The sequence below is a fragment of the Tachyglossus aculeatus genome, chromosome X1, assembly GCF_015852505.1.
Source record: "Tachyglossus aculeatus isolate mTacAcu1 chromosome X1, mTacAcu1.pri, whole genome shotgun sequence".
Taxonomy (NCBI): Eukaryota; Metazoa; Chordata; class Mammalia; order Monotremata; family Tachyglossidae; genus Tachyglossus; species Tachyglossus aculeatus.
In genome coordinates, this window is record NC_052101.1 from 42,738,422 (window position 1) to 42,765,011 (window position 26,590).

The 26,590-nt window shown below is 47.1% G+C and overlaps 1 protein-coding gene across 1 annotated transcript; it reads left to right on the forward strand.

Moving 5' to 3' along the window:
• Nucleotides 1-1,329: 1,329 nt before the first annotated feature.
• On the forward strand, nt 1,330-18,739 carry YIPF5 (Yip1 domain family member 5). The gene is made up of 6 exons (XM_038740730.1): nt 1,330-1,425; nt 6,294-6,413; nt 10,181-10,353; nt 14,905-15,050; nt 17,640-17,821; nt 18,388-18,739. Exons 2-6 carry the CDS (start codon nt 6,304-6,306, stop codon nt 18,548-18,550), a joined length of 774 nt encoding a protein of 257 aa, XP_038596658.1. The 5' UTR covers nt 1,330-1,425; nt 6,294-6,303; the 3' UTR covers nt 18,551-18,739.
• Nucleotides 18,740-26,590: the final 7,851 nt, after the last annotated feature.

Here is a 26,590-nt window from a genome sequence, read left to right on the forward strand (position 1 = left end):
GAGGCGAACAACAAAACAAAACATTAACAAAATAAAATAAATAGAATAAATATGTACAAGTAAAATAAATAAAGAGTAATAAAAATGTACAAACATCCAACTTGTACTTCCCAAGCGCTTAGGACAGTGCTCTGCACACAGTAAGCGCACAATAAACACGACTGAATGAATGAAAGAATGAATAGATACAGGCCCGCGCATGCGCCAGGCTGACGGCCCTGTCGGCTGAGCGGCTGCGCATGCGCGAGACTGCCAGCCCTGCCCCGCCACTCTTCGTCAACGCATGTGCGAGGCTGCCGGCCCTCCCGCAGCCACTCGCAAGCCGGCCGGGTTGGCAAAGGAGAGACTGCGCATGCGCAGGGCTGCCGGCCCTCCCCGGGGTCTGCGCATGAGCAAGACTGCCGGCCCTCCCCAGCCACCCTTCGTCTGCGCATGTGCGAGGCTGCCGGCGCGCTGGGCTAAGGAGCGACTGCGCATGTGCAAATCTGCCGGCCCTCTGGGCTAAGGCGCGGCTGCGCATGCGCAAGGCTGCCGGCCCTGTGCCGGCACCCTGCTAAGGCGCGGCTGCGCATGCGCAAGGCTGCCGTGCCGGCCCGCCCCAGCCCTCGTGGTCTGCGCATGTGCAAGGCTGCCGGCCCTCTGGGCAAAGGCGCGACTGCGCATGAGCAAGACTGCCGGTCCTCCGCAGCCTCCTGTGAGCCGGCCGGGTTGGCTAAGGCGCGACCGCGCATGCGCAAGGTCCTCCCCAGCCCACCGGAGTCTGTGCATGCGCAAGGCTGCCAGCCCTCCCCAGGCCCCCATGGTCCGCGCATGTGTAAGGCTGCCGGCCCTCTGGGCTAAGGAGCGACCGCGCATGCGCGAGGGTGCCGGCCCTCCCCAGCCTCCCCGTAGTCTGCGCATGCGCGAGGCTGCCGGCCCTCTGGGCTAAGGCGCGACCGCGCACGCGCAGGGCTGCCGCTCCTCCCCAGCCTCCCCGTGGTCTGCGCATGTGCGAGGCTGCCGGCCCTCCCCAGCCTCACCGTGGTCTGCGCATGTGCGAGGCTGCCGGCCCCCCGCAGCCTCCCGCTAGCCGGCCGGGATTGCTAAGGCGCCTCCGCGCATGCGCAAGGCTGCCGGCCCTCCCCAGCCTCCCCGTGGTCTGCGCATGTGCGAGGCTGCCGGCCCTCCCCAGCCTCCCCGTGGTCTGCGCATGCGCGAGGCCGCCGGCCCTCTGGGCTAAGGCGCGACCACGCATGCGCAGGGCTGCCGGCCCTCTCCAGCCACCCGTGGTCTGCGCATGCGCGAGGCTGCCGGAGCCCCGCGGCCCCGATCTGCGGCTGCGCCAACCGCTGTGACCCGGAAGCAGTTGGTCTTCCCGGTGACACGTTGCAACGGGGCCGGTCGGGGGTCCGGGGTCTCAGGCCGCTGCAGCCACCGCTGCGCCCGGTGAGTGTCCTGCATGCACCCGTGCATGGATGCATGCATGCATTCGTTCATTCATTCATGCATGCATTCATTCATGCAAGCATTCATTCATCCATCCCGAGCGCCTGCTGTGTGCTGAGCGCTTGGGCCCGGACTGAGCCCACTGTTGGGTAGGGACCGTCTCTGTATGTTGCCAATTTGTACTTCCCAAGCGCTTAGTACAGTGCTCAGCACACAGTAAGCGCTCAATAAATACGATTGAATGAATGAATGAATACGAATGAATGAATGACGGCCCAGCCGTAAACAGTGCCAGTCCCCGCCCACTGCCAGAGGCGGGGAGGAGGCAGACATCAGTACAAGCTAACAGGCCTCACGATAATCAATCAATCAATCAATCATTCAGTCGTATTTATTGAGCGCTTACTGTGTGCAGAGCACTGTACTAAGCGCTTGGGAAGTCCAAGGTGGCAACATCTAGAGACGGTCCCTACCCAACAACGGGCTCACAGTCTAGAAGAAATAAATAAAATGGCATTTGCACACCGAACTGCATGAGAAGCAGCGTGGCTGCGTGGGAAAAGCCCGGGCTTGGAGTCAGAGGTCGTGGGTTCAAATCCCGGCCCCGCCTCTTGTCAGCTGGGTGACTTGGGGCAAGTCGCTTCACTTCTCTGGGCCTCAGTTTCCTCATCTGGAAAATGGGGGTGAAGACTGTGAGCCCTCTGTGGGACAACCGGATCACCTGGTATCTAATCCAGAGCTTAGAGCAGTGCTTTGCACATAGTAAGCTCTTAACAAATGCTATTATTATTATTATTATTTCTGTGTGCAGAGCACTGTGCTATGCGCTTGGGACAGGACGATAAAGCCGTAGACAGTGACAGTTCCCACCCACAACCAGCTCGCAGTCCAAAGGGAGGGAGGAGGCAGACATCAGTACACGTAAACAGGCATCATTATAAATAAATAAAATGACATTTATACACCAAACTGCACGAGAAGCAGCGTGGCTCCGTGGAAAGAGCACGGGCTTGGAGTCAGAGGTCATGGGTTCTAATCCCGGCTCCGCCACTTGTCAGCTGGTTGACTTTGGGGAAGTCACCTCACTTCTCTGGGCCTCAGTTCCCTCATCTGTCAAATGAGGATGAAGACTGTGAGCCCCCTGTGGCACAACCTGATCACCTTGTGTCTAATCCAGAGCTTAGAACAGTGCTTTGCACATAGTAAGCTCTTAACAAATGCCATCATTATTATTATTATTATTTCTGTGTGCAGAGCACTGTGCTAAGCGCTTGGGACAGGACGATACAGCCATAGGCAGTGACAGTCCCCGCCCACAACCAGCTCACAGTCCAGAGGGAGGGAGGAGGCAGACATCAGTACAGGTAAACAGGCATCATTATAAATAAATAAAATGACATTTATATACCGAACTGCATGAGAAGCAGCGTGGCTCCATGGAAAGAGCACGGGCTTTGGAGTCAGAGGTCGTGGGTTCAAAGCCCGGCCCTGCCTCATCAGCTGGGTGACTTTGGACAAGTCACTTCTCTGGGCCTCAGTTCCCTCATCTGGAAAATGGGGGTGAAGACTGTGAGCCCTCTGTGGGACACCTGTATATATGTATATATGTTTGTACATATTTATTACTCTATTCATTTTACTTGTACATATCTATTCTATTTATTTTATTTTGTTAGTATGTTTGGTTTTGTTCTCTGTCTCCCCCTTTTAGACTGTGAGCCCACTGTTGGGTAGGGACTGTCTCTATATGTTGCCAACTTGTACTTCCCAAGCGCTTAGTACAGTGCTCTGCACACAGTAAGCGCTCAATAAATACGATTGATGATGATGATGATGACAACCTGATCACCTGGTATCTAATCCAGAGCTTAGAACAGTGCTTTGCACATAGTAAGCTCTTAACAAATGCTATTATTATTATTATTATTATTTCTGTGTGCAGAGCACTGTGCTAAGCGCTTGGGACAGGACAGTACAGCCATAGACAGTGACAGTCCCCGCCCACAGCCAGCTCGCAGTCCAAAGGGAGGGAGGAGGCAGACATCAGTACAAGTAAACAGGCATCACTATAAATAAATAAAATGACATTTATATACCTAACTGCATGAGAAGCAGCGTGGCTCCGTGGAAAAAGCCCGGGCTTTGGAGTCAGAGGTCATGGGTTCCAGTCCCGGCTCTGCCAATTGTCAGCTGGGTGACTTTGGGCCAGTCACTTCACTTCTCCGGGCCTCAGTGACCTCATCTGGAAAATGGGGATTAAGACTGTGAGCCCACTGTGGGACAACCTGATCACCTTGGAACCTCCCCAGCGCTTAGAACAGTGCTTTGTATATGTATATACGTTAGTACATATTTATTACTCTATTTATTTTACTTGTACATCAATCAGTCAATCAATCAATCGTATTGAGCGCTTGCTGTGTGCAGAGCACTGTACTAAGCGCTTGGGAAGTACAAGTTGGCAACATATAGAGACGGTCCCTACCCAACAGTGGGCTCACAGTCTAGAAGGGGGAGACAGAGAACAAAACCAAACATATTAACAAAATAAAATAAATAGAATAGATCTGTACAAGTAGAATAGAGTAATAAATATGTACAAGCATATATACAGGTACATATTTACATACGTATATTGTACATATTTATTCTATTTATTTTATTAATATGTTTTGTTGTCTGTCTCCCCCTTCTAGACTGTGAGCCCACTGTTGGGTAGGGACCATCTCTATGTGTTGCCAACTTGTACTTCCCAAGCGCTCAGTACAGTGCTCTACACATAGTAAGTTCTCAATAAATACGATTGAATGAATGAATGCTTTGCACATAGTAAGCGCTTAATAAATGCCATCATTATTATTATTATGATTATTATTCCCAGACTAAGCCCCACTTTTCTTCATCTGCCACTCCCTTCTGCGACTTGCTGCCTTTGCTCTTCCCCCCCTCTCTCCACCCCACAGCACCTCAGCATCCATCTGTCATTTTATTTATTTAAATGGTTGTCTCTTTCTCTGTATTAATGCCTGTCTCCCCACCCCCCCGAGACTGTGAGCTCGTTGTGGGCAGGGATTATCGTCATCATCAATCGTATTTATTGAGCGCTTACTGTGTGCAGAGCACTGTACTAAGCGCTTGGGAAGTACAAGTTGGCAACATATAGAGACGGTCCCTACCCAACAGCAGGCTCACAGTCTAGAAGGGGGGAGACAGACAACAAAACAAAACATATTAATAAAATAAATAGAATAAATATGTACAATATATGTATGTAAATATGTACCTGTGTATATGTATATCATCATCATCATCATCAATCGTATTTATTGAGCGCTTACTATGTGCAGAGCACTGTACTAAGCGCTTGGGAAGTACAAATTGGCAACATATAGAGACAGTCCCTACCCAACAGTGGGCTCACAGTCTAGAAGGGGGGAGACAGACAACAAAACAAAACATATTAATAAAATAAATGGAATAAATATGTACAATATATGTATGTAAATATGTACCTGTGTATATGTATATCATCATCATCATCATCAATCGTATTTATTGAGCGCTTACTATGTGCAGAGCACTGTACTAAGCGCTTGGGAAGTACAAATTGGCAACATATAGAGACAGTCCCTACCCAACAGTGGGCTCACAGTCTAAAAGGGATTGTCACTCTTTATTGCTGAATTGTACTTTCCGAAGCGCTTAGTACAGTGCTTGGCACACATATGACTTGGATTGAATGAGTGAATGTGGGCAGCACTTTTCTGAGTGCCGGGAAAGGCACAGGTTAATCAGGTTGGACCCAATCCATGTCCCACATCATCATCATCATCATCAACAATCGTATTTATTGAGCGCTTACTATGTGCAGAGCACTGTACTGAGCGCTTGGGAAGTACAAATTGGCAACAAATAGAGACAGTCCCTCGACATCGGGCTCACAGCCCATGTAAAATGTAGAATAATAATAATTGTGGTATTTGTTAAGGGCTTACTATGTCCCAGGCACCGTACCAGGCGCCGGGGTAAATACAAGCAAATCAGGTTAGACACAGTCCCTGTCCCGCATGGGGCTAACGGTCTTAATCCCCATTTATAGATGAGGGAACTGGGGCCCAGAGAAGCAAAGCCACTCGCCCCAGGCCACACAGCAGACAGGTGGAGGGACCCCATGACCTTGCTTAGAGAAGCAGCTTGGCTCAGTGGAAAGAGCATGGGCTTTGAAGTCACAGGTCATGGGTTCGAGTCCCGGCTCCGCCACATGTCTGCTGTGTGACCTTGGGCAAGTCACTTAACTTCTCTGGGCCTCAGTTCCCTCATCTGTAAAATGGGGATTATGTCTGTGAGCCCCACATGGGACAACCTGATCACCTTGTATCCCCCCCCAGCACTTAGAACAGTGCTTTGCACATAGTAAGCGCTTAACAGATGCCATCTTTATTGATTCTGATTCCCAGGCCCGCGCTCTACCCACCAGGCCATGCAGTTTCTCTTTACAGTGGAGGGAACTGAGGCAGAGAGAAGTGAAGTGGCTTGCCCAGGGTCACACCGCAAGTAATTGGCAGAGAGGGGTTAGAACTCGACTCCGGGGCCTGTGCTCTCTCCATTAAGCTACACTGCTACTACTACTACTACTACTAATAATAATAATGATGGCATTTATGTTGCCAATTTGTACTTCCCAAGCGCTTAGAACAGTGCTCTGCACATAGTAAGCACTCAATAAATACGATTGATTGATTGATTTATTAAGCGCTTACTATGTGCCAAGCTTTAACGTCAAGTCGTTCCAGCGTGACGAGGGCAGGGGCATCCTGAGACCGAATTTTACACCAATGCGCCCTTTCTCTCTTTCTCTTCTTCCCCAGATCCTTTGCAATGTCAGGGTTTGACAACTTCAACACGGATTTCTACCAAACGAGTTACAGCATCGATGACCAGACTCAGCAGTCCTATGATTACAGTGGAAGTGGGGGACCCTACAGCAAGTAACTTGACGGCTTTTGCATTTTTGTTTCTATCGTTTAGTCGTTGATAAAGTAATGTCCTTAATAACCGGCGACAGCCTAGGCTCAACAGAGGGAAAGGTTCATGAATTGTGTTCGGGTTTATAGCAGTGGCCCTGGAAAGATAGGGCTACCGGGGGGTATGGCCTCCCTCCCACCCCCTTTAGCGTTGTTGACGGGAGTGAAAAGAGGAAAAGGGTTGGTTTACTTCCTCCACGTGCACCTGAATTTCTAATAATAAAAATTGTGGCATTTGTTGAGCACCTTCGGCGTGCCAGGCGTTGGTCTAAGCACCGGGGTAGATACGAGGTAGTGCGGCTGGACGCGGTCCCTGTCCCACGTGGGGCCCCCAGTCCTAATCCCCATTTTACCGATGAGGGAACTGAGGGACAGAGAGGTGAAGCGACTTGCCGGAGGTCACACAGCAGACAAGTGGCAGAGTCCGGACAAGATCCCCGGACCTCTCCGCTGCTGGCAGTCAGGTTCAAAGTTTCAGCTCCGACGACGCAGAGGTTGGTTTGATCCTGGCCTTGCTTCTTCCCCCCACCCCAGGGCCCATCGTGACTTTCGGGCCTCACATAATTGTCCCAGTATCGCTAATGCTACTCTCCTCTGTCCTTCCCATTTGGCAAGATTTAGAAACCTGTGCCAAACTGTTGTTGACCGACTAGTGCGGTACCTTTCAAACTGCCTGAAAAGTCCAAGCAAAATTTTCCACTCCGCAGCCAGAAACAGACATGCCCTAGAAAACGGATTCACATTTAGTTTGCAGCGGGGCCTTTTTTTTTTTAAATACCCAAGGGATTTATTTAGTGGTTTAAACCTAACCATCATTAAACTTAAAAAGGCCATGGACAGTAGTGAGGCCTGAAAGTAGCCCTAAATAGGAGAGCGTTTTTCCTTTTGTGAGCTCCAGTATTATCATCGTAAACTTCCACGTGGCCATTTGATTGAGGTCCGTTGCAGAAAACGCGGCAACTGAGGCAGGTAAAATGGCGGTATTCCTGATTTGGTGAAGGAACTTGGAGTCAGTCGTATTTAGTGAGCGCTTACTGTGGGCAGAGCACTGTACTAAGCGCTTGGGAAGTACAAGTTGGCAACATATAGAGATGGTCCCTACCCAACAGTGGGCTCACAGTCTAGAAGGGGGAGACAGAGAACAAAACCAAACATATTAACAAAATAAATGAAATAGAACAGAATAAGTCAATGAATGAATGAATGAATGAATGAATAAAATAGAATAGAATAAATAGAATAGGATGTAAGCCTAACGGTTATGGGGTTTCCCCCCCGCCCCTCCCTTCCCGCGCACTTTGTCAGCAGAACAGAGATTAGGATGGCCGGCTCAATGACCAGAGTGATTGCCTTCTACGATGATGAATAGATTTTAATGCAAAATAATCAATGGTATTTATTGGGCACTTAACTGTGTGCGGAGCATTGTACTAAGCTCTTGGGAAAGTACAATGCACCAGCACGGGCCGATGCGATCCCTGCTCCCAGAGAGCTTAGCCTACAAGAGACGACAAAAATCGGGTCACTGAAATCCTCCAACTGTAATGCTAGGTAAATGGGAAGGAAGTTACCACTTCTATTTTCTCCTCTGGAGAAGGAGAAAACTGAACCCGGAATAGTATTTCCAGAACCTCATCCACCTCAAATAGTAACTGTCAGCAAAGTCTCTGAAAGCGCCTTACAGAGTCACAGAATTAGAGAGTCACCGTACCAACTCCATATTTAAGGTAACATGGCATGTTTCATTCCGAGGCCTATTTTTAACCGCCTGATATTCTTACTTCCATATCTCAGCTGAAAATAGGGCTGTATAAGAAAAAGGACATTTCTCCATTTCAGAGGGTGCATATCCTGAACTACTAAGTGCTTATTTCTCACATAACTTTCTAGAAGTTCCTGCAAGTCAGTATTTTATCTGTGTTGGCCAGAGTCAGGACCATTTGAAAGAGCTAAATTGAAAGACATTTGTAAAGCGATCGGTTGCATAGGTAACGTAGTATTGTTAGTCAAATGGCAGCTGATTTATGCAGATTTTTCCAAAATCTGGGAAAGTTTCCTATTTCTAAAGTGAGAGAAGCAGCATGGCCTAGTGGAGTCTGGGAGTTAAAGGACCTGGGTTCTAATTCCATCACTTGTCTGCTGCGTGACCTTGGGGAGGTCACTATACTTCTCTGTACCCTAGTTACCTCATCTGTAAAATGGGGATTCAATACCCGTTCTTACTCTTAGAACAGTGCCTGGCACATAGTAAGCGCTTAACTACCAGCAGAAAAAAGAGGAGGCAGATTAATATAAATAAATTATGGATGTGTACATAAGTGCTGTGGGGCTGAAGGAGGCGTGAATCAAAAGATAGATTATGAGTCCTGTGTGGGACAATCTATCCTTGCATCAGCCCCGTGCTTCCAACAAAACAAGAACTTGATAAATGCCCCAATTATGAAGCCTGTGACAGGGTGACTTTACTGCTGCAGTTGTCACTGCCATCTCGAAGATGGGTAGACATTAATCCTGGGGGAAGACTAACTAGGAATAGCATTTGGCAGCACCTTGAATTCATTCATTCAATCGTATTTATTGAGCACTTACTGTACGCAAAGCATTAAGCGCTTGAATTTGGGACAAGGGGAAGGTTGCGGAGATGAAAAGGAAAAGCTATAGCAGTTCTTCACCTGGGGATGAGAGCAGTGGATGCTCCGCGTGGCGCGGGATTGGGGAAAGGAAGGCTGGGATTTTCCGTGGGGATTTTGTAAAGTGAAAGTTGCTTCTCAGCTATTTTCCCTGTGGCTTTCATTCAAGGCGGAGGTTTTGTGGCGTTAATCTCTAAGAAGTCTGGGCCCCGCAACGGGGCAGCAAATTATCATGAGTTGTTAGCCTTAAACGCACCCATTTTGAGGAGAGAAAAAGAGAGAGAGGACTGAGAGGGATATCAGGGCTGCAAGAGGCAGAATTGGGGCAAAGAACCATCTAGAACTTCCTGCAAAAAGGAGAGCAGCCAAAACTGTGACAAGAAACTAGATCTTTGACCAGAAAGCAGTATAATGATGAATTTAGCAGAGAGCCCTGGGGGATCGCTGGCATTCATTAAGCCTAATGACCAGATTAGGGACTTCCTAAAGAGATCCTAAGGCAGGAAAAGGGCAAAAACGGAACGCTGTCTCATTCTAAGGCACCGTAATTGATTGGAACGAATGAAAGGAAAGTGAGTTGGACTAGGGTATTGAGAACCTTCTGAAATCTTCCGATCGTGACCCGCTAATTAAAAAGATAAGATTCTCCCTTTGTCGCCGCGATATAATAATAACGGTGATATCTGTTAAGTGCGTGCTGTGTGCCGGGCACTGTACTATCCGGACGGTGGAATTTGAGCGCGTGACGCAGCACCGGTAGTTAAGCGTTCGATTACGGCATAAACGCGCGCTGCCCACAGAGGACGGAAGTCAGACAAGAAATCTTCTAGACTGTGAGCCCACTGTTGGGTAGGGACCGTCTCTCTATGTTGCCACCTTGTACTTCCCAAGCGCTTAGTACAGTTTTCTGCATACAGTAAGCGCTGAATAAATACGATTGAATGAATGAATGAATGAAATCCGTTTGGTCTTTCCAAATGAGGACAGCAATGTGTCAGTATAAAAGGAAGCAAAGGGCCCCTCAAGAGCGCCCGGTGAACTCGTCGGCGTTTCCCCGGTAGCGTCTCAGAACTGATTTAGCGTTGGCCTTTTCCCGGACAGACAGTATCCCGGCTATGAGCTCCCACAGCAAGGCGGCTTCGTCCCTCCGGACATGATGCAGGCCCAGCAGCCGTACACGGGCCAGATCTTCCAGCCGGCGCCGGCCTACACTCCCACCACACCCCAGTCCTTCTACGGAAGCAACTTCGAGGATGAGCCGCCTCTACTAGAAGGTAAGATCGGTCGGCCGCCCGCGCGAGCCACTTTTCCCATCCGTTGGGCTCGTTTTTGGCGCTTCTTAAGCGCCTACCCTCGTGCTAGGCACTGTACTAAGCGCTGGGTGAGGTTGGACACCGCCTCTGCCGTACCTGGGGCTCATCGTCTTAATCCAGGTGAGGTAACGGCGGCACATCGTCGTCTTTTGCAGATGAGGTGACGGAGGCCCAGAGGAAGTGAAGTGACTTGCCCAAGGTCGCAGAGCAGAGATCGATTTAGGAACGGCAGAAGCAGCGTGGCTCAGTGGAAAGAGCCCGGGCTTTGGAGTCAGAGGTCATGAGTTCAAATCCCGGCTCCGCCGACTGTCAGCTGGGTGACTTTGGGCAAGTCGCTTCACTTCTCCGGGCCTCGGTTCCCTCATCTGTAAAATGGAGATTAAGACTGTGAGCCCCCCGTGGGACAACCTGATCGCCTTGTAACCTCCTCAGCGCTTAGAACGGCGCTTTGCACATAGTAAGCGCTTAGTAAATGCCATCATTATTATCATCATTGTAAACGCAGGCTGTACGTGCCGTAAGAGCCAGCTATAGGAGACGAAGGGACCGGTGTCTTTCAGTAGGGAGAGAGCCACTGTGTGTGAGGAGAGTGTCCTCCTGGGGTTTCCACACACAACTTTCTCTTTAGTAGTAGTAGTAATGATAATTATGGTACTTGTTAAGTGCTTACCATGTGCCAAGCACTGTTCTGAGCACTGAGGTAGATAGATACAAGTGAATCAGATTGAACACAGTCCCTGTTCCCCATGGGGCTCACACTCTTCATCGCCTTTTTACAGATGAGGTAACAGGTCCAGAGACGTGAAGTGACTGGCCCAAGGTCACCACTTTGGCCGTAGACTTAAAACTGACTCCAGGAGCTGGGAAGCAGCAGCCGGCCTAGTGGAAAGAGTGCGGGGCCCGCTAATCCCAGCTCCACCACCTGCTGCTTGACCTTGGGCAAGTCACTTCGCTTCTCCGTGCCTCAGTTCTCCCATCTGCACCATGGGGACTGAACACCCGTTCTCCCTCCTGCTTAAACTGCGAGTCCCGTGCGGGACCTGATTACCCGTGGGTGTCCCCCAGCATTTTGTACGGTGTTGGATACATAGTAAGTGCTTAACAAATACCCTCATTTCCGGAGGCAGGACGATTTAAGGAAGGAAAATTGTCCGTGGTAAGGGGCCAGGGACCACCTCTGCAGGCTCCCAGCAGCCGGGGAAGGAAAGAAGAGGGGCCCCAGCCAAAAGGGGAGAGGAAGGATATATGCGTAGTAATATTTCTGTACCTTTTCTTCTCCTTACCTTCTTCCTGACTTCTTGCAAAGATTGTCCCAGGTCCTTTGCTCTGATTCTTAGCTGACAAAACGGTGCTGTCGGTTTTCTTCATCAGCAGTAATTGTTGCACCAGAGGCCTGGGAAAGTCCAAGGAAAATGCAATTAAAAATGATCCCTGCGTCCATGGAGTCCTCAGTCGGAGGAGAAGTTAAATCCTGAATTATCTACCACTTAATACTGACCACTTACGTGCCCTTCTGCAAGAAGGCTCAGAGCAGCATAGTCATCCTCTCGTCTTCCCTCAACAAGACGTCTCTTCCCTCTCCACTCTCCCCTTCTTTTCCTTCTGGCCTTGTCTCCGCTGCTCGACCTGCTCTTCAGAAAATAATCCTAGCAGAGATGGGAAAGCCAGGGAACCCGGGAAGGCAGCGTGGGTTAGTGGAAAAAGCAGAGGCCTCAGAGCCGGAAGATCTGGGTTTGGATCCTAACCCGGCCACTTGTCCGCTGTGTGTGACCTTAGGCAAGTCACTTCACTTCTTGGTGCCTCCGTTCCCTCATCTGTAAAATGAAGATGAAATCCTACTCCCTCCTACTTCGATTGTGAGCCCTGTGTGAGACTATGTCCGGTCTGATTATCTCGTGTCTACCCCAGCGCTTGGCACAGAGGAAGCAATTAATAGTGAGAGAAGCAGCGTGGCTCAGTGGAAAGAGCATGGGCTTTGGAGTCAGAGGTCACGGGTTTGAATCCCGGCTCTGCCACATGTCTGCTGTGTGGCCTTGGGCAAGTCACTTAACTTCTCGGAGCCTCAGTGACCTCATCTGTAAAATGGGGATGATGACTGTGAGCCCCACGTGGGACAACCTGATCACCTTGTATCCCCCCCAGCGCTTAGAGCGGTGCTTTGCACACAGTAAGCGCTTAACAAATGCCATTATTATTATTATTATTATTATTAACATTAATAAAGAATGAAAGGGATTGCACCTCATTTCATGGGGCTGCTCTTGTTCCCCAAGTCCTGAAGCCCGTGGTTGGGTAGGGACCGTCTCTATATGTCGCCGCTTTGTACTTCCCAAGCGCTCTGCATACAGTAAGCGCTCAGTAAATACGATTGAATGAATGAATGAAGAGTCTTGAAGTTGATTTTAAATTTAAAGCGGTGCCAGTTGAGGTTGGCGAAGTTAAAATTTCAAAGACGCACGGTTGTGTTGGGAAAATGGCCTCACAACCCATCTCAAGGCCCTCCCACTTCCGTCACACCGGATCACACCAGGTACAGCCCTCGTCGTGACGGAGGCCAGAGCGAAGTGCTGGCCGTTACCTTCTCCTCTCGCCCGGAGAGCCTCCGGGAATCCGGAAGGCCCAGACTTACCTTTGAATGTTTGGCGGAGAAAATCACTTTCAGTCGTACAGCAGAGCTGGAAAATATATCCACCTCCATCGGTGCAGGGTAGGGCGGGAGGTTTGAAAAGGTTTGACGTGCTGTGGACCCTTGAATTGCCCCCCTCCCCATCCCCGTCTGTCCCACCACCCCCAGACAAGCCCCATTAGACCGATTCCAGGGGTTGACTTGGTCTCCTGTCAGATGGCTTTGTACCGCCTCTCTAGACTGTAAACTCACGGGCAAGGAGCATGCCAACTAACTCAGTTATATGGCACTCTCCCAAGCACTTAGTACATGCTCTGCACACAGTAAGCACTTGATAAATACCACTGATTGATTGAAATGTAAAGGATCCAGGAGATGTGGTCCCTCCCGATTAATCTGGTCCGTGACCTATATTGGGCTGAAAAAGGAATTACTTAATGCCTGAAGGAAGTTGGTTTTTTTTTTGGCGGGGACAGTTTGTTTCTTACGGTGTTTGTTAAATGCTTACTATGGGTCGAGCACCGTTCTAAGCACTGGGGCAGATGCAAGTTAATCAGGTCAGTCACAGCCTAAGTTAGGAGGGAGAACAGATCCCGAATCCTTATTTGACAGTTGAGGAAACCGAAGGGCAGAGAAGTTCAGCAACTCACCCAAGGTCACACAGCAGACCAGTGACTGAGCCAGGATTAACTTGTACCTCCCAAGCACTTAGTGCAGTGCTCTGCACACAGTAAGCGCTCAATAAATACGATTGATTGATTAGAACCCAGGTCCTCTGACTCACAGGCCCGGGGTCAATCCATTAGGCCGTGCTACTTCCCACAGCTAACAACATAGCATGTAAGCAGTCACCCCCAAAACAGGTTTTACATAGGAATTCTTTCTGAAATTTAGAAAAGAAACCCTGAATGGGAGAAGTGTTGCCGACTCCTTTTTTTTTTTTTTTTAGTAGAGATGTTGTTCGTTATAATGTGACCCACTTAAAAATCTAACGTTGGTTAAAGTTGTGTCGTATTAAATGGGATCCGTCTTGAGAAATACCTTCACCGGATATTGGCAAGGAGTAAGCTTGCAGTGAAGGTAGTGCGAATATATAGTTTCCCTCATCTGAACGTGACAGTGGTGCGTTAATGACGACGTGTAGCTTTCGAGGCTTGGATAGAGTGTATGAGCCAGGATGTTAATAATTATTAATTGTCCATTACAATGACCTGGCGGAATGGGCAGTACCACCACCCTGAGTTTCTCTTTCCCATTTTGAAGAGTACGCCGGTTTGGCTGTCTGGAATTAAACGGGCCACAGTTGGCTTTACCAATCCACTCACATATTCCCACCCTGTTCTAGCTAACTGCCTCCTGTTTCCCCCTTCCCTTGAACCCAAATTGACTTGTCCTTGGGTAATAAAAGTCAGTAAATTCTAGTTCCCAGCAGCCCGAGCCCAGAGCATTATCCCAAAGAGCTTTTCCAGGGGCAGGAAGCTTGTGCCATCACAGCAGAACTGGAAGCATTTTGAAGTATTTGTTAAGCGCTGACTTTGTGCAAGCACTGTTCGAAGTTCTGGGAGAGATACAAGATAATCAGGTCCCACATGGGGCTCACAGAAGTAAGAGGGAGAGCAGGGATTGAATCCCCATTTTGTAGATGAGGGAACTGAGGCACCAAGAAGTTAAGTGACTTACCCGAGGTCACACAGCGAACAAGTGGCAGAATCGAACTGAGAACCCAGGGCCTCTGACTCTTAGGCCCGTGCTCTTTCCTCCAGACTGTTGTGGCCCTAGAGCAACAAGGGTGATTATTCAGAGACGGAGTTGCAGAGCACAGTTGTAAAAAGAACGATAAAAAAAATCCAGACTCCTGAACTTTCTTTTTGTTGTCCTTCCTACAGAATTAGGAATCAATTTTGACCACATCTGGCAGAAAACCTTAACAGTCCTCCACCCCTTAAAAGTAGCAGATGGCAGCATCATGAATGAGACCGATTTGGCCGGGCCAATGGTTTTCTGCTTAGCCTTCGGAGCCACGTTGTTACTGGTGAGTGATACGGTTTTGAGCATCTATGTTTTTCTAAGGCGTATTGGCCAAAGTGAGTATTCAGAGTCGCCTCAGAATTTTCATCAAGAGCTCACTGATTAAGGGTCCATTTTCTAGCACTCTAGTTTATTGGAGCCTTCCAAATAGTTTGGAAGGGGATAAAAAAAAAATTATCCATCCGTCCAAACCCACTGAACCACTCCTAACAATGGGAAGGGCGTTACAATGACGGCCGATTCTCCGCCTCCTACTTTAAAAATTATTCAAGTGTCGAAAGCGAGGGTCCTATGAAAAATAACATTTAAAACAAGAGCCCCATAATTGATCTGAAGCCTCTTTAAAGCCCTTTGATGTCCCACGTGGAATGGAAATGGAATTTGTTTACGGGTTCTCGAGGTAAAGAATGATAGCATTTCTTTGGTATAACATGCCAGTTTGGCAGATTTTTGCAGCTGAACCTCGAGGGGAACAGTAAATTCCAGTGTATACGTTCTGGGACCTGATACTTTTCCATGGATCATCTTCCTGTTTGCCACTGGTTAAAAAAATACAGGCAGAAGCTAAATTATTTTCATAGTTTAGTATTTGGTTCAAAGGTACTTTTGCAAAGCTGTTCTGTCCCCTGGCACAGGCGTGCTTCATGACCAATTGATTTGAGGCATACGCTTTACTAACTGATGTCGAAAAGGACTTTTACAGTTCACAAATTCCAGTATTAGCAAATGAAAATCGAGAACGTGTTCATTATCGAATTAATCAGTATGGCTAAAAGGGAATTGAAACGCAGCTGGCAGAGACGATAAGCGTGTGTTTTTCCTCATTGTCACACTTCACTAATAAATTGATCATATACATATGGGAAAACCTGCTGACATCCCCCTAAGTGATGACAAAGTTCATTCCCCTCCTTTACATATATGAGTGACCTGATGTCTGTGAGCAGGTTTCCATAAAAACACCTCTTTTTTTTTAGGAAGCAGATTGCTTTTTTCAGATTATGAACCCCTCCCTCCTGAAATCCTCCCCAGATTTCATCATTTGCCCAAATCAAAAGTGATTTTTGCAGCTGAACCTCGAGGGGAACAGTAAACTCCAGTGAACAGATTCTGGGACCTGATACTTTTCCGTGGATCGATAACCTTCAAATGAGACAGGGCAAAACTACTCGCTTGATAGGAACTGAAGCAAGATACTAATATGAGCATGACAGAAATTAAAATGCCTCTAGCTTGTCCAACTATGTTACATATAGCCTGTGTTTTCGACCCCCTTGTGTGCTACCTGGGAAGATATTCTGGGATTCAAGGTGCTACAGCTGCTCCTAGTAACATCGGAAATTTTTTAGCTGGTTTGGTCAGGGGGAGAAAGTCAGGGCAGCGGGTCTATACAAGCAACTTGGGGGCACAATCTGATTCCTAGGGTACCAAGTAACTTGGGATGAGTCTCAAAACTCCACCTCTAAAGCTACACCCTGCACTCCTGCCTCTGGGAGGGGTGACCAGTCTCTCTAAGGGGCTCGAGGGCCCAATTTTTAGAATGTGACCTTGCATTTCCAGTCTTCCTTTAGAAATGGCGCTTGGAATTAAGACCAGTCCCTGGGGGGGTGCAAGGCCTGGAGCCAGGATACGGTGGAGACCAGAGGGAACTGCCTTTCCCTCTACCTGATACTACAAACTGCCGAACTTCCAGGCCAAAAAACATCTTCTTTACCTTCATTACCCCTCTCACTGAGGGCCTGCTCCAGAACTCACGTGCTCCAGCACGATAGGTCAGTCAGTCAGTCGTATTAATTGAGTGCTTACTGTGTGCAGAGCACTGTACTAAGCGCTTGGGAGAGTACCGGGAAACATTTTCACAGACGTATCCCTTGTCCAAAGCGAGCTCAGGACTGGAGTCTAGAGGGGGACAGAGACATTAATGTAAATGAGTAAATTATGGATATGTATATAATTGCTGTTTTATTTTGTTAGTATGTTTGGTTTTGTTCTCTGTCTCCCTCTTTTAGACTGTGAGCCCACTGTTGGGTAGGGACTGTCTCTATACGTTGCCAATTTGTACTTCCCAAGCGCTTAGTACAGTGCTCTGCACATAGTAAGTGCTCAATAAATAAGATTGATGATGATGCTATAAGGCTGAGGCAGGAGTGAATAAAGAGAGGCAATTCAGAGAGATGCAGAAGGGACCAGGATTTCATCCAAACACACCCCGACCATTCTTGGCATTGGAGTTTTCCGCAGTCCCCGGGCCCACAGAACTGCTATGAGAAAAATCAGAGTGTGTCCATTGCCTCTCTTACGTTTGAAGCGTGGGCCTTCCGGTGAAAGCAGAGGGCAGGGAATGTGTCTACGAGCTCTGTCACGTTGTACTCTCCCAAGCGCTTAGCACGGCGTTCAATAAATACCGTCAATAGGCCACCCTTCTCACCTCTCTCCGGGCACTCCTGGGAAAGTTCTCACCGGAACCGTTGCACGCGCCCGTCTGTGGAGATGTTGGCGCAGATGGAGTTTCACTCACTCAGTTTCTCCCCTTAGGCGCTGTCCCAGCACGATGGCTTCAGCTTTGTAACGTGCTTATCTTCTCATCCCCCAGGCCGGCAAAATTCAGTTTGGATACGTATATGGGATCAGCGCGATTGGCTGTCTAGGAATGTTTTGTCTTTTGAACCTAATGAGCATGACGGGAGTCTCGTTCGGCTGTGTCGCCAGCGTTCTCGGGTACTGCCTTCTTCCCATGATCCTCCTTTCCAGTTTTGCTGTGGTGTTTTCATTGCAGTAAGTATCGTGCCATTTTCACTTTGGTGTTAGTGGTGAAGGTCTAATTCTGCTGAGTACAGTCTTCCCCCTTTTGGGAACGGCTCTGTTAAATTAGGTACCGCAGAGTCCCCCCCCCAGCAAGCATTTTTCTCCATCAAGAAAATCTGCTCAGGACCAGGGAATTGAAGAACCGTTCTTTTTAATCTATTAGTACGGAATTCAGTGTAAACACTTGCCGTGTACAAATGGGCAGGGAGTGTGTATGCTATATTGTACTCTCCCAATCACTTAGTCCGATGCTGTGCACGCAGTAAGCGCTCATTAAATATAGAGAAGCAGCGTGGCTCGGTGAAAAGAGCCCGGGCTTTGGAGTCAGAGGTCGTGGGTTCTAATCCGGCTCCGCCAGTTGTCAAGCTGTGTGACTTCCAGACTGTGAGACCGTCTCTTTATGTTGCCAACTTGTACTTCCCAAGCGCTTAGCACAGTGCTCTGCACACAGTAAGCGCTCCATAAATACAATTGAATGAATGAATGAATGCTCACTGTATTCCATCGATTGCTTTGTGGCTTTCTTGTCATTGCAGAGGACTGGTGGGCGTTCTCCTGACCGCTGGAATTATCGGCTGGTGCAGTTTTTCGGCTTCCAAAATCTTTATCTCTGCCTTGGCCATGGATGGACAGCAGCTTCTGGTCGCGTACCCTTGCGCTTTGCTCTACGGAGTCTTCGCCCTCATTTCTGTGTTCTGAACTGAACATCTTGGAAATCGGACATCAGTGGGCCAAATACAAAGTAAAAACCGACTTTGAACTCTTCAGTGGGACCACCAAACCGCCAAGCCATCACGCTCTTGCGGGTTTAGCCCTTGACTGTTTGGGAGGGGCAGTGGAAATAAAGATTTATCTCCTTTGGTCTCTTTTAGAGAACTTTGAATCCTTTATTGGACCCGTGTGTGGTGTGTAACCCTTCTGTGTTCATATGCTTCTACGAATAGGATGTCATATCTCTTTCCTGTTCCTGCATCCTTTAGCAAAACAACTTTGTCTCTTGTAAGTTATGGTGGGATGTTTTTGATAAATTTTTATCAACAAGGGTGAATAAAGCCACAGACTTGAAGATCTCTCTTTTAAAGCCCTCCCACATGAGAGTGGATGCAAACTTGCAGACATTTTATCAAGGAGTTAGCAAAAGTTTTTAGTGTGCCTGAACAAAAGAGGCACTGGAAGCTCAAATGAGATACGTTTGCATTCCAAAGGTTAACACTTTCCTTGTAAATGAATTCATTTAAAAGGACCCAAGTAACTCAAAGTCTACTTTCCATTTGGCAGGAAGTGCAAGTGAATGCTCAGTGTTATCATAGCCTAATGTTGGTGGTCAGAAGTCACCATACTGTCAAATCAATAATAGGCTCAAGTACTTCCCAGTAGAAAAAACTCAACTTTAATTTTAAGATGATTGAAAATAAGACAATTACCAGTATTGCATTGATCAGTAAAATACATCTGAAGCTTATCGATTATATTTCCCCCATATCATTGCAACCATGGTGTTGAGTAGATTGTTTTTTTCAATCACCCTTTTGTGCATCTTACTCTCCTTATACAGATTTCTGTTTCAGGAAGCAATCTTTCAGATGACTTAAAGTTTAAGAACAGATGCTAACGGGCACAGACTCAAAAGGGAAAGATGAAATTAAAAAAAAAAATCTCACCGTTACTTCCTCTTGCTATTCTCGTTGGCCAGAGAATCCTTCAATGAAACCATCCATTTGGGTTTGGTCATTAGTCATTTAAACTTATAACGTGGAGGGAAGATGTTAAGCTGTAAGGAAAAGAATATCTTTATGCTAAATAGCAAGTGTAAACCTACATAGGAGTAGCGCTTTGGAAATACTGTGTTTACATATGCAATGGATCCGTGTTTCAGGACACGTTTTCTCATTAAAACTGAGGGTGCGTTTAGTATCCAAAGCTCTTCCTAGGGTGATATTCCAATCTTCCGATCTTTAATGACACTTATGGGGACCATTCCATTAAAATAAATATTCTAACTAGAGCAGCTTTTCCAGGACAAAGTCATATCATCAAAATATTGGTTGGATTTTAAATCGCCTCGTCGTTCGTCCTGAGTTGAATTGTACCTCAGATTCATATAGTATCTTTCTATCCTAATCCTTGTAATAAAATCCTACAAAGCGTACATGCATCTTTCATCCGTAAATATTATTCAGACAGTTCTTCCTGGAGAGGAACAAATGACCTCCTTGCTCTTCAAAACTTAGCTTTCGCCGAGAGCTGGATGCGGGATCAAATGCAGCTTCGGCATTTCTCTCGCACTTGTCTCGTGTTTCTTGGAAATGCTTAGGCCCTCACATTTGGGTTCCTGAGCAGCTTCAACGGTGTTATCTTTTTAGTGCCATGTTGATGTTTTATAATAACGCGATACTTATTTAGCAAGCTCACCCACCTGCTCCTTGACGGTGGAAAGGAAGCAGAAGACGCGGAGGACACGTGTTGACCGAAGCGGAGGTTCTGGGCACTTAGCTCCTCTCTCGCCAAAAGAGATTCAGGAAATAAACTCACCTTCCCTTCCCTCTCCAGGATTAGTCGTCTCAGGTGAGCGGTCCTTGGCTAAGGAGCCGCAGTAAGCTGTGAAATATTGTCTTAGCCGTTTAACAAGATGGGTAAGGTAAGCACAAAGATTACTTAAAAAAGGGAAATCAGTTCATTTGGAGTCGAACAAGAGCTTTGCCGCTTGGACTTCGGAGTGCATTGCCATGACGAGGATGGGACACTTCAGCTGGCTTTACGCTCATTCAGTCAATCGTATTTATTGAGAAGCAGCGTGGCTCAATGGAAAGACCATTGGCTTGGGAGTCAGAGGTCATGAGTTCAAATCTCGGGTCCGCCGTGACTTTCGGCAAGTCACTTTACTTCTTTGTGCCTCAGTTCCCTCATCTGTAAAGTGGGGATTATTACTGTGAGCCCCAAGTGGAACAGCCTTGTATCCTCCCCAGCGCTTAGAACAGTGCTTTGCACACAGTAAGCACTTAACAAATGCCATTATTATTATTGAGCGCTTACTGTGTACAGAGCACCGTACTAAGTGCTTAGCACTGTACTAAGCGCTCATCTGCTCCCAAAGCAAGTGTAGACGCATCCAAAGGTAGGGACTGTCTCTATATGTTGCGAACTTGTACTTCCCAAGCGCTTAGTACAGTGCTTTGCACACAGCGCTCAAGAAATACGATTGATTGATTGATTGATTGAAGCCACGTAGCCTAGTAGAGCAAAGGCCTGGACGTCAGAAGGACCTGGGTTCGAATCCCAGCTCCACCACTTGTCTGCTGTGTGACCTTGGGCAAATCACTTCACTGGGCCTCAGTCTCCTCATCTGTAAAATGGAGATTAAGACTGTGAGCCCAATGTGGGACAGGGACTGTGTCCAGCACGATTACCATAAGTCTAGTTGTGCAGTTAGTACAGTGCCTGGCATGTAGTAAGTGCTTAACAAATACCACAATTAGTCATGTTATTAGGGGAATCTCTGCTTAGCTTCAGACACTGTTAATCCCGGCACTGCCACTTGTCAGCTGTGTGACCTTGGGCAAGACACTTCACTTCTCTGTGCCTCCATTACCCCATCTGTAAAAAGGGGATTAAGATTGTGAGCCCCACATGGGACAACCTGATCACCTTTTATCCTCCCCAGCGCTTAGGACAGTGCTTTGCACATAGTAAGCGCTTAACAAATACCACCATTATTATTATTATTATTAATTTGGGGCTGGTGATGATGTCACCACCAATCCTGAAATTTTTTTTAGTACATCTTTGTAAGACTGTTGGTCTATTATTGCATTTGTGGGGAACAGCCTGGCATAGTGGATACAGCACAGACCCGGGAGTCGAAAGGTTGTGCTTTCTATTCCTAACTCTGCCACTTGTCTGCTGTGTGATCTGGGGCAAGTCACCTCACTTCTCTGTGCCTCAGTTTCCTCATCTGCAAAATGGGGAGTGAGTCTGTGAGCCCCACCCGGAACAGGGACTGGGTCCATCCCGATTTCCTTGTGTCCACCCCAACGCTTAGTACAGTACTTGGCACACAGTAAGAGCTTAACAAATACTAGAATCATGAATTGCCGTTTGTGAAATGGTTCTTAGATTGGAGGCCTGTCTTGAAATGAATATTTCAAAAGGTGAATAGAGCTAAAATGATTAGGAAATCATGGTGGCATTCCTCTTCCGCTTTCAGTTACAAGCATCGTGTGAAACCTCTTAGATCAGGCCAGCCAGCCAGATTTAATTGCCAATAGTTCAGCAGCGTGGTTCAGTGGAAAGAGCCCGGGCTTTGGAGTCAGAGGTCGTGAGTTCAAATCCCAGCTCTGCCACTTGTCAGCTGTGTGACTTTGAGCAAGTCACTTCACTTCTCTGGGCCTCAGTTCCCTCACCTGGAAAAGGGGGATGAAGACTGTGAGCCTCCCGTGGGACAACCTGATCACCTTGTAACCTCCCCAGCGCTTAGAACAGTGCTTGGCACATAGTAAGCGCTTAATAAATGCTATCATTATTATTATTACTTTAGGAACTTAGTTTGCATAGATTGCACCTGTTTCCAAGCCTTGGGTTTGGGGGGTTTTTTTAAATGGTATTTTTAAGTGCTTAGTATGTGCCCCGCACTGCTCTAACTGCTGGGTCCCATGCAAAGTAATCAGGTTGGACGCAGTCCACAATGTCACAGTCTTAATCCTCATTTTATAAATGAGTAACTGAGGCACAGAGAAATGAAGTGACTTGCCGAGCAGACGGGTGACGGAGTTAGAATTAGAACCCAGGTCTTTCCAACTCCCAGGGCCCTGCTCTGTCCACTAGGCCAAGCCAGTGAATGAGGGTGGGAGGCTTTGCACAACTGACCGCTGCTTTCAGTGATGACATCCCGTCGTTGTTACCTCACAGTTCAGTTTTACACAGTGATTAGTGTCTGGGGAGTCGCTTCCCTTTTTCAAACTGGACTTCCATCTGTCTTTCCAGAAGACATAATCAAACCCAGGCACTTTGGTCTTTTATTCGGCCCAGTGGAAAGTGAGCCCGTTGTTGGGTAGGGACCGTCTCCATATGTTGCCAACCTGTACTTCCCAAGCGCTTAGTACAGTGCTCTGCACACAGTAAGCGCTCAATAAATACGATTGAGTGAATGAATGAATGGAAAGAGCACAGGTCCTGGCTTCTAATTCCGGCTCGGCCATGTATCTGTTTTGTGGCCTTGGGCAAGTCACTTAATTTCTTGCCTCAGTTATTCTATTTTATTTTGTTAGTATGTTTGGTTTGGTTCTCTGTCTCCCCCTTTAAGACTGTGAGCCCACTGTTGGGTAGGACTGTCTCTATATGTTACCAACTTGTACTTCCCAAAGCGCTTAGTACAGTGCTCTGCACACAGTAAGCGCTCAATAAATACGATTGAGTGAATGAATGAATGGAAAGAGCACAGGTCCTGGCTTCTAATTCCGGCTCGGCCATGTATCTGTTTTGTGGCCTTGGGCAAGTCACTTAACTTCTTGCCTCAGTTATTCTATTTATTTTATTTTGTTAGTATGTTTGGTTTTGTTCTCTGTATCCCCCTTTTAGACTGTGAGCCCACTGTTGGGTAGGGACCGTCTCTATATGTTACCAACTTGTACTTCCCAAAGCGCTTAGTACAGTGCTCTGCACACAGTAAGCGCTCAATAAATACGATTGATTGATTACCTCAACCGTAAAATGGGGATTAAATTCACCTCCTCCTATATAGGCCTTGAACCTCTTGTGGGGCAGGGGTTGTTCCTGGCCTGATTAACTTGTATCTACCACCGTGCTTAGAACAGTGCTTGGCACATAATAATAATAATGGCATTTGTTAAGCGCTTACTGTGTGCAAAGCACTGTTCCAAGAGCTGGGGGGATATACAAGGTGATCAGGGTGTCCCACGTGGGGCTCACAGTCTTAATCCCCATTTAACAGATGAGGGAACTGAGGCTCAGAGAAGTTAAATGTCACACAGCAGACGTGGCGGAGCAGGATTCGAACCCATGACCTCTGACTTCAAAGCCCGTGCTCTTTCCGCTGAGCCACGCTGCTTCTCTAACACACAGTAACTACCAAAATTATTATGAATTATTACTATCAGTAATAATTACTATCGGTAATAATTATGAATTATTATTACTATCCTGCAACTTGCAGGAGTTTCACCCAAGTTATTTCATTAGCTTGGCCCCATCCTCTGATTAGTTTTCCATTGTCCAATACTTCATCAAGGACATTCTCAGACTGCGTTGGTGACAGGTTCTCAATGTAGCTAAAGCCCCCTCCTCCCTTCTGACCCAAGAGGCAAATTCTTCCATTTCATGAGTAGACGTTAATGAGGAGAAGCTCCGCTAACGCTAACGGGAGCGAAGCATGCCAGTCCATCAGTGACGTTAGACTCTTGAGAGCATTGCAACGACAAGAGTTTTTATAACAAATTTTCTTTTTCACCTTTTCGGGCGTTGGAACGGCGGAGGCCCCTTTCCCCTTTAGAGAAGATATTTGAAAACCACGGTCCGAGGAGATTAAGATGGACTGTTGCCGTTTCACAAAACGTCTCGAAATTGCTCTTCAGAGGAAAAGCCTTCGCAAATCTAGTTTCGTGGCTCTGCCTTTAATGCGTCATTCAAGAGTGAAAGCTTTTGATGAGATGTGGTTATGACTATCATCCCAGATGGAAATATTACCTCTCGCCCAGTGCACAAAGTTCTTACTCTGTTTAATGAAGAACATTATCTGCCGCTGGAGCACCATGTCCTGGGTTTGTTCAAGTGCATTAAAATGATTACCTACGCAAATAAGGCCTAATTAAATACAGAACCGTGCCCCTCATTTGCAAGCTCAACTACTTTCTTGAGCACATTAGGTTCTAAAAATCGGATATTGTATTTTGGTGAGCTTAGCGAATCAGGCTTACCTTGCATATGTAAACTCGGTTCATTTTTGAAGTCACCAGTAGCCCTGCACATAAGCATAGAGACTAGTTAATTACGCATTAAACTGTTTTAAACCGTTTTAAATTGCTTCTCTGGCAGCACAAAATGGAAAATTAAGCACTCAGGAGAAACCTGAGAAAACTTGGCCTTCTTTTTTTCTGGTTTGAAATCATTCTTGAAGTAACACCCCGATTTAGAGAAATGGGGAAGGTTGTGAAGCCATCGGCTCCAGGGTTTTTTCTTTTTTTAACCCCGTGGTTGACTGAACAATCCTACGGCAAAGAACATCTCGGTAAAGAGAGACCTTGTGTTGGCTGAGACTTTTTGCTAATTTGACCTGTCATGGTTTTAAAGATAACCTCGGAAGGCCAGGGAAGGTTTATTTTTCTCTGGGATTCAATATTCTAAATTCTCAGGGAGGCAATTTCAGTTTTCCTTTTTTATGGCTTCCTTTAGATTTGGGCCCACGTTTCCTGTCGTCGTATTATGGCAATTTAGCTCTTATTACCCTGAGAACGCACCATCCTTAGAATTGTTATTAATGTGTGGTTTCCTTTGGACTGCTGAAACCTGGAATTCCTATCCTATCCAAGCCCCTCTCCCCTCATCCTTTTTTAATGGTGTTCAAGCACTGCACTAAACTCTGGGGTGAAGAAAAATAATTGTGTTGGAGGCAGTCCTTATACCATTTTGGGCTCACAGTCTTGATCTCCATTTTACAGATGAGGCAACTGAGGCCCAGAAAAGTTAAGTGACTTTCCCAAGGTTCCACGGCAGACAAGTGGAAGAGCCAGAATTAGAACCCGGGTCCTTCCGACCTCAAGACTGTGCTCTACCCACTACGACACATGGTCTCAAAAGGTGTACCAAGTTGGCTTCTGGCCTTCCCACTCAACTTTTCAAGGGTTTGTATGGTAACTCTGGGTAATCATCATCATCAATCGTATTTATTGAGCACTTACTATGTGCAGAGCACTGTACTAAGCGCTTGGGAAGTACAAATTGGCAACACATAGAGACAGTCCCTACCCAACAGTGGGCTCACAGTCTAAAAGGTAATGAGCTACCTTTCCTCCAACTTCCTTGTAGTGGAACTATTTAGACAGTCCATGCTCATTCCTTTTGGCCAGACTCTTTTTCTGTTTCTGCAAGGCACGGCTGCTTGATGCTAATCAAATAATTTTCTTTTTAATATCGTACATCCTGAGCAAGCAAACGTGGTCCTGCGAGTTGTCTCAGCCTGAAGATGAAATTCAGTAGCTTGAAGCCAAGCCTCAGCAGCGATAGATTTATCGTTTGGGGATTCTTTATTTGTCTTTTCAAGAATCAGATGAAACAAATGGAAAGAGCAGACGCTATCCCCCCGCTATTTTAACGTAAATCGAAAGCCAGTTCCCCGGTACCTCACCAACGATGAGCTCGGTTTTAATGCAATTTTTTTTTATACTGGATTTTGCACTTACTGGTGTGGCTAATTTGGGCCTTTTGCCAAGGCCCCCAAATCATAATAATAATAATTATGGTATTTTAAAGTGCTTACTATGTGCCAGGCACTGTACTAAGCGCTGGGGTGAATACAAGCAAATTGGGTTCGGACACAGTCCCTGTACCATGTGGGGTTCACGGTCCCAATCCCCATTTTACAGGTAAGGTAACTGAGGCATAAAGTGAAATGACTTGCCCAAGATCACACAGCCGACAAGTTACAGAGGCAGGACTAGAACGCTTGACCTTCTGACTCAACAACATCATCCCTGGGCCAGAACAGGGCTCAACCATCCCTAAATCCCT